The sequence below is a fragment of the Apium graveolens genome, chromosome 2, assembly GCF_009905375.1.
Source record: "Apium graveolens cultivar Ventura chromosome 2, ASM990537v1, whole genome shotgun sequence".
In the NCBI taxonomy this organism is placed as follows: domain Eukaryota; kingdom Viridiplantae; phylum Streptophyta; class Magnoliopsida; order Apiales; family Apiaceae; genus Apium; species Apium graveolens.
In genome coordinates this window covers 33,906,246-33,914,907 of record NC_133648.1, presented here as the reverse complement: position 1 = coordinate 33,914,907, position 8,662 = coordinate 33,906,246, and the positions used below count along the sequence as shown (strand labels likewise).

The 8,662-nt window shown below is 33.9% G+C and overlaps 1 protein-coding gene across 2 annotated transcripts; it reads left to right on the top strand.

Moving 5' to 3' along the window:
- The first annotated feature begins 202 nt into the window (after window positions 1-202).
- LOC141707262 (protein GRAVITROPIC IN THE LIGHT 1) lies at window positions 203-8,662 on the top strand. 2 transcript variants are annotated; one of them, XM_074510319.1, is made up of 4 exons: window positions 203-298; window positions 4,809-4,913; window positions 5,918-6,612; window positions 7,745-8,662. In XM_074510319.1, exons 1-4 carry the CDS (start codon window positions 246-248, stop codon window positions 8,515-8,517), a joined length of 1,626 nt encoding a protein of 541 aa, XP_074366420.1. In that variant the 5' UTR covers window positions 203-245; the 3' UTR covers window positions 8,518-8,662. The 2 variants fall into 2 exon arrangements, with proteins under 2 accessions (XP_074366420.1, XP_074366421.1); XM_074510320.1 differs by lacking the exon at window positions 203-298 and adding an exon at window positions 3,632-3,886.

The window sequence follows — 8,662 nt, the reverse complement described above, 5'->3', positions numbered from 1 at the left end:
TTGTAGGTAGTAGCATAAGCATTTCATTTAAACTGGGGGGACACCCTCCAGAAGTTGACACATGGTAACCTATCTTCAATAATTAACCTCACTGAAAAGGTTTAAACAGTAAAAGTGAAGTATGCTTTGTTGGTTTCTTCAAATACCCTTCTCACAGTCTATTAGTTTTTGTCTTAGAAAATAAATATTTAGACACAAGTGACTGCAACATTTGGAGTTGCAGGTTTTTGCATCACTCTGAGAAAATGCTTCCTTGCCTGTGCTTGAACAATGAAAATATGCGGCCCCGGGAATCTTTGTAAGTTTAAACAAATTGCTTCTCATTTATATATATCTATATATGATACGCATATATATTGTTGTTGCATTTCATTTTAAGTATATATGAAGTGACAATGATCCGAACATGAATCTGAACACAGAGGAGTAGGAGATCGACACTAAACTGCCAACGAATTCATATAATATTAGTACTTAATATGGCATCTTTGTATTGGGTGCAGCATGCATGCATGTATTTGCATGTGTCTAGGTTTGTCCGTTTAACAGTTCAGGTAGAGAACTGTCTTTGTCGTTTATTTTATTCTACATATAACTTTAAATAACCCAAAATGTATAACAATAATGTTTAGTGATTATTTAGATTGGTCGAAGCTTAGATAAAATTAGAGTGATTTTTAACTATGATTTGTGACTTACAATATAAAGATTTACTTAATTATTTTCAAGGTTCATGCAGAGAGCATCAGTGTGACTAATTAGGCTTTTACTTGTTCTGGCATTGCTCAGAAGAGCTTTATATAGCAATTTGGTATGTAATTAAAAAAATTCATTAATTATCCGGCTTGAAGTTTGAAGCACCGCGCAGCTTATTTCCCAAACCATCAGATTAGTCGATTATATTATGGAAAATACTAAATTCACATAATTGTGCACAGTGTTTTTCACAAAATCATATGCAGTAAGCATTGATGGAAATGGGTCTCTGCACTCACATAAGGAAAATACTTGGTGTATATGTACAAATTTTTGTACATAATGACATGTCATGTGATTTAATTGGAATGACCCCTGCATATCAATAAAATCAATTAAAACACCCCACATCAAATGTCATGTCATTATGTACAAATATTTTATACAAAATTATTATCAGCTTTTTTATACTCAATTTTGTGTATGCATCACTACTCTTATATTATAGGGATATATTTAGTTTTTTGATTCGTTAAACTTATTATATATTTTGCGATTGAGTATATATTTTAATAAATTTCAAAAATAACTAAGAATCAAACTCAGTATGAAACGACAAATACCATTTGAGTTATCTCATCTCTCATATCATAGATATATTTAGTTAAAGAAAGAGGTTAGAAGCGTTAACCTTAAGTGATCTGTTTATTGCAAATGTGAAATCTAGATTTGAGTGCGAACAAGACATTTAGTAGGGATTCAAACACCACATGGAATAATTGGTGATTGGCGCCAGACCTAGAAGACATGATCAGCACTCTACGTTGTGATCCCCACTAGTCACTCTGAAATGACCCCCTTGTTGTTTTCTTACCATTAACTGTACGTGCTTTGTTGTTAATATCATCTTAAGTAGTACTACTAGTAATTAGTAAACCTCTACGTGTAAGTGTTTTAAGGGTTCTTCAACTGTGTTAAACACACATTCTTTAGCTTTAGATCCCAGGACAGACATATAGAATATAATATTAGGAACATAAATATAATTTATATATTTACTACTATACCTATTGAATATCATAAAAACTACTCCCTTCGTCCCGTTAAACGTTTTTTCTTTTGACTTTCGGTAGTGTTTACGGTAAGCGATTGACTACTTATTTACGTTTAATTTATAATATCAAACATAGTTATGAGTGATCTCGTTGGATTCGTATTTATCAGTACTTTAATACAGTGAAATTTTTATATTTAATATTAATACGAATTTAAAGATATTAACAATCAAAAATATGCATTGACAAACGTGTCCAAAACAAATAATCAACATTTTTAGGGACGGAGGGAGTATTGTATAATGCACGGCTATAAGAGCAACTACAACGCAGACCCAATTCATGCATTGGGCCGCGTGAAATGTCCCTGACTTGCTGAGTTTACAAATCACAGCGTTGTATGAAACCACTTCCTGGTGGTCAGTCCCACTTTGGTGGTCCTTCCCACTTCCGCAGCTTTTTATTTTTTTATATTTGTTTTACAGAGAAATGGCAGGTGAAAAGGTGAGGCATACATACTATTGTTACCTATTAAAATTAATAATACTAATGTTACAATCACAATGGATAGATAACGTATATATTTAAAACGGTAACATTTTACTCTTATAAATAGACATTTCACACCCCATTTTTCATATCTTCACTTCCTAAAAATATTTCTCAATTTTTTCTCTACCAAAAAAATGAATCCAAATAATCCACCATCTTCAAATTCTCAAAATTCAAACCCTCAATTTTCATATCCATATCCAAATCCTTATTTTCCAAATTCGCCAAATTTTAATTTTGCTTCTCAAATTCCGAATTCTCAATATCAATTTCCACAATCTCAAAATTCTCAATTTCCATTTTCGTATCCTCCAAATTCTTCATATCAATTTCCATTTCCTCCATTTTCAAATTCACAATTTGGAACCCAACAAACACCGGTCAACATCCAAAATTCTCCGGAATCGCAAGTGCCAGCTTTTGGTCACGAAAATATTATTGACCTAAATGAAGATTGCGAAGAAACCGACGATTTACGAGAAATTACCGGTCAGTGGAGGTGGGTCGAAGATAAACTCTTAATAAGTGCATGGTTGAATGTGTCAATCGATCCACTAATCGGTACTGATCAAAAAGCAGATGCATTTTGGAACCGAATTCATCAATATTGTGAAAAGATGTTGAACGAGCGTTTGGTGTGTTACAGTCCCGTTTCGCAATTGTACGGGGTCCAGCACGCTTTTGGGACAGAGCAGATCTGGGGAGAATCATGAGAGCATGTATCATAATACATAACATGATTGTTGAAGACGAGAGGGACACATATGCCACTCAATTTGGTCCATTACCAACTTATGATGATGCAACAAATGGCTTACCGGAACCAAACTTAGGTGAAGAACCTTTTATCCCGTATGAAACATATGTTCAGAACAGTATGCAAATGCGTGATAAAAGGATACATCGTCAGCTACAAAATGACTTGGTTGAGCATATCATGCAGTTCTATAATAATCGTTAATTTCTTTTATTGTAACGTTTAAATTTAATATTTCCTCGTGTGATGTTTTATATTTAATGTGTTTATATAATATGGTGTATTTTATTTACTTATTTTTAATTTTAATTACATTTTTAAAATTTTAATCACTATTCTATTATTATAATTTTATTTTAGAATTTAAAATTAAAAAGTTAAATTATTTTATTAGTAAATTGAATGAATAACATAGTACTGAATTGTACCCATAGTTAGTAAATAAATGTAATAGGACCCACACAGTCTGAAAAAATTTCATTGAAAACCGTGAAATGGGCTCACCCATTGTATGCACTCGCCCAGTTTTTTTTTGAGAACCTCTTTTGCTTATGGGGCCTGTGCATGTGGTCGAAATATAAAAAAAACCGGTCTCAGCGCTGCTGGTGCTCCAAGTACTTGGACATTTCAATCAACTTGTAAAACACACAAGTGTCACCTCCTATATATATATATATAGCTGAGGTCTCAGATCTCCAACCTGAAAACCAAGCTAGAACTCTCCCCAGTTTTCTTCTAATTGTTCCTCAACAACAGTTTTTTTCTAGATTAACACTACGTTGTTGCCAAATATGCTACTCTCTTCCTACCAACGGGATCGTTTATGGTAAGTGCTTCTGAATTAACTATATTTTCAAACTTCTTCTAGTTATACTTAATTTTTTCCTGGTTATTCTTGTCAACATGCTTAATTCATCAAAATATTAGTTCTGTGAGCAAGACAGCCGGAATTCTAAATCTACTACTATGAATCAATTGCTTGACTTGTTTGTTTATGTGTTGGATGCATCCAAGAGGTAAGATATTGCCATCAAAAGTGGAAGTAGTTTCGGATGACTTGATTGATAATGTTAAATAAATCAATAATACAATAAGTTCTTGCTTTACAAATGTGAAAGACTATATATAATGATTGTTAGCAAAGGAGCTGTAATTAGTCTGATAAGCAACCGCAAGTCAAGTGGATGCATAACTTCATTAGATCGACTTTTGTGTGTGCGCCCCCGTGCATGAAACTGATGATATATGATGAAATTGAAGGCTTGAGGCTGTAAAATATATGTAATGAGAACTTGAGAAGCATATTACAACTCACAGAACTGTCATGTACAGTTATAAAGAAACCTGATAGACATGCATGACATATTGACATGACAGACATAAGTTTCTACTATGAATCACCCATACTTTTCAATTTTTTTATTAATCTTATACTTGTGAATTCAGATTTAAAACTAGGTTAGTAGAAACTTATTACATCTATGCACTGAAAAAGTTCTTGTACCTTGTTGAATAATATGAGCTCATCTAAAATTTTAAGCTGTTAGAGGAAGACTCCAACTTCTAACGTGTTTTCAAAAACATTAGTGATAAAAATATGGGATATTGTTTCAGGGGACACTATCCCTTACTAAATCCCCCTGGATGCACTCATTTGTCATGTCTTACCCTTGAACAGAAGATTGTTAACTGCGTTTTGTACATATATGCGTGTGGCTGAATTAATTAACATATATAATGATGATCAGTAAAACAAAGACAAAAACAAATGGGGTGAAGATGGATGAATTGTCACAGAAGCATCACCCTGGTTACTACAGAGATCCTGTTGTCAAACAAACTCAAGCCGCCAGGTCTTCTCACTTCCTTTCTCTTAGCCCCCTTTCCCGTCTACTTTATTGTCTTTACATTACACAAGGGGTAGGTCCTATATATATATAAAGCTCAAGCTAATTCCTTTTTTGTGCCCAAAAGAAATGAGATATAGCTCGTGTTAATGTTAATCCAACTAAAACAGAAAATTATCTAATTTTGGCTTATTTTGTTTTCGTGCCTATATATTTTAAATTTATTTTTTTAGTTGTCACATATTTTTTTATATCGGTCAAATTGATTAAATTTTTTATCAAATATTAAACATTACTTTTATATTATTTAAAAAAAATCATATATTGAATTAGATAAAATATATCTTTAAATGATATAACCTTTAATTGTATTCAATTATAAAATATTAATAAACTTAAGTCAAATGTGACGGGAAATATATGATTTATAATTATAAAAATTTGAAAAATACATTTTAAATAAATTATAAATAATTTTTAACTATTTATAGTTTTTTCCAATTTGTATAATAAATTTAAGTATCAACCAAATTTTAAAAAATTTGATTATTGAAAATGGGAGTAACTTTTTTTTTAGAATAACTAGGAATAGACTTTTCAATTGAACTACAATGGATTGTATCACTACTATAATTTGAATTCATTTCGTTCAATCAAGTTTAATTATTTGTGATATATCAAAAATAAATCTTTAATATCTCGTAAAAAACTACAATCTCTGTCCCATTAAATTCTATACATCATTTTTTAACATGCTTTTTAATATTTCTTTAAAATATAATTTCATGATATTTTTTTAAAATTGTTTTTTTAAATAAAAATTTTATATTTGAATTTTTATTTAAAAAAAAAATAAAAAATAATATTAAACTATATTTTATAAAAGTCTCACATATTTAAATTCACTTAAATTAACAGTGACTTTAAGTTGCGAGTAGTTTAAGTAGTAGTACTTGACTGTCTGAATAGTAGTGTATTTAATTTGTATGTATATGTATCTACATCTGTAGAAAGAGCAGCAGCAGCAACACTGGAATCAAGAAAATGGCTATCAACAAAGTCTCTAATTTTTCCGATCTCATCCAACGTGTCACCGCCTCTTGTTTCCTCCACCCTCTCGCCGCCGACCGTCACAACTCCTCCCAAATCTCCCCTTCTGACTCCTCCGATGACTCTGATGATTTCACTCATCATAATCCCAGAATCTCTGAGTACTTAGCCCAGCAAGACGAAGATATCGAAAATGAAAACAACATTGTCAGGTCTCAGAGAGGTGTTTCTGATTTTGGGGATGCTGAGGTTTTGATTGCTGAGGTTTTTGAGGCTTTTTCTGCTCTGAAGAAGGCTTATGTGAGTTTACAGGAAGCACATTGTCCTTGGGATCCTGATAGAATGCGGGTTTGCGATGCCGCGGTGGTGGCTGAGTTGAGGAGGATTGGGGTTTTGAGGGAGAGGTTTAGGAGGAAGAGTGGAGGTGGGGAGAGAGGGAGAGGGAGGAGGCTTGTGGGAGCTTCTTTGAGGGAGGTTGTTGCGCCTTATGAGGCTGCGGTTGAGGAGTTGAAGAGGGAGGTTAAGGTTAAGCAAGTTGAAGTGGACAATTTGAAGGACAAGTTGAAGAATGCGGTGGTGGTTAGTGGGGGGAAGAAAGCTGGGAGGACTCATCATCAGTCCAAACGGAGAGTTGGTTGCAGTACTCAGACTCCTGGTAATTTCTGTGCACATTGTTTATATATGACCTACAATTGCTGCATTGTTGAATTGAATAGTTATTCCCGTTGTTTGGGTAGCATTTGGTTAGCAATTGACTGAATGATGTGAATGATCCTTTTTTGGTTTCAGGTCAAGTTAATGTATTGAATATGTGTAGTTTTGTCAAGTTACTCGAATTTGATAGAGATGAATATGTTTAAGCTTGGAAGGAATAAAAAAGAGTTAGAAAAAAGGGTAATTCATTCGGTGTATATGAGTTGATTGAATCGTGTTTTGTTATCACCGGGTTCTGTAAATCGAGTGGAGTTCCTGGGTAGTGTTAGACATTGTACACTGATTTAGTCATCATGTGTTCCATCGGACAAAGAAACTTTAGGTAACGAGTTTGTGTAAGAATGAACAGGATAACTAAAAATCAAACTTTGAGTATAATCTTGTATCAAAGTAGATTTATCTTTTAAGGGTTGAGTGTCAATTACAAGTTCTTACCCTTTATAATGTTATGGATGTAAAGTTTAGGTGAATCAGAGTGCTATAATTATGTTCTTTTCCCCACACAATTTATCATCTCTATAGAATGTATGCAATTTTTTGTGTTTGTACTTACTTTATGTTTAAGGACTTAAATCAGGGACGACTGCCCACTTACGATGTAAAAATGTATATATACTTGCTTCACATACTTTTCTTACATTATGGTATTATTGGTATGAGGAATTAAAGATTTAATGTTGAGACAATTATAAGCATTGCATCTTCTGTGACAATGTGAAGATGTGAGTGAAAGTGTCCTCCGCATATTACAACTTGAGCAGTAATGTAGTTGATTGAAGATGTGTGAGTAGAAAGTGTCCTTTACTTAATACATCTAGAGCAAGTATTTAGTTGGATCAGCAGTTTTACGCTTTTGTTCACTATTAGTTTAATTTCTACATTTTATGTTTGATTATCTTAAGCTAATATTAGGTGTCATCTTTAATGTTTATCAAAATTATAATTAGCAAGACACTCACATCTGGTTATGTTTATGTAATTTTAGGGGATTTATTTTTTAACACCACAAAGCTTGCCTTCCATGAAATATTTGTATGTTGCAACTTATCTAAAAGATATTTACCAATGTCCAGTATCTCTGTCACCGGCACCAGAGATATTTGAAGCAACAATGAGCATGGTAAGGGAAGCATCAAAGTCATTCACGGCTCTCCTTCTCTCGCTCATGAAATCAGCCCACTGGGACATTGCAGCTGCTGTAAGATCAATCGAAGCTGCTGCAGGGGCCACCACCAATGCTACCATGGACTCCATTGTGGGACCAAATCATGCAAAGTATGCAATGGAGTCATATGTCAATCGCAAATTCTTCCAAGGTTTTGACCATGAGACATTCTACATGGATGGCAGCCTCTCATCTTTACTGCACCCTGATCAGTTCCGCCGAGATTGCTTTACTCAGTACCGCGACATGAAAGCAATGGACCCCATTGAACTCCTTGGCATTCTACCCACTTGTGACTTTGGCAAATTCTGCTGTAAAAAATATCTCTCCATAATTCACCCCAAAATGGAGGAGTCTTTGTTTGGTGACCTGGAACAACGGTGCCAAGTTTTAGCTGGAAACCACCCAAGGAGTCGGTTTTATGGAGATTTTCTAGGGCTTGCAAAAGCAATTTGGCTGCTGCATTTGCTTGCATTCTCATTGGAGCCACCACCTAGTTATTTTGAAGGTAGTAAGGGAGCAGATTTCCATTCTCAGTACATGGAAAGTGTGGTGAGGTTTCCGGGTGGAAGAGTTGTAGGGGGTCAGATAGTGGGATTCCCAGTTAGCCCTGGGTTTAAGCTGGCCAGTGGTTCTGTTATAAAGGCTAGGGTTTATCTTGTGCCAAAAAATGGTTTTTAGGCCAAAGTATTCCTCATAAATGTTTATTATTCTACTTGTAGAGTGTTGTTTTTGAATTTGTTATTGTTCTGTAATGGGTTGGTAGCTTCGTAAAATGTATGGAATTTGTACACCACACTGGATAGTCATTCCTCTATTGTTTCTA

What these genes read in the sequence shown, in the direction of transcription:
- LOC141707262 (XM_074510319.1), top strand. Translation starts at nt 246, where the DNA reads ATGCTTCCTTGCCTGTGCTTGAACAATGAAAATATGCGGCCCCGGGAA. An exon ending in ATGCGGCCCCGGGAATCTTT is followed by an intron (nt 299 to 4,808) that starts GTAAGTTTAAAC and finishes AATGATGATCAG; the next exon opens with TAAAACAAAGACAAAAACAA. An exon ending in TTGCAGTACTCAGACTCCTG is followed by an intron (nt 6,613 to 7,744) that starts GTAATTTCTGTG and finishes ACCAATGTCCAG; the next exon opens with TATCTCTGTCACCGGCACCA.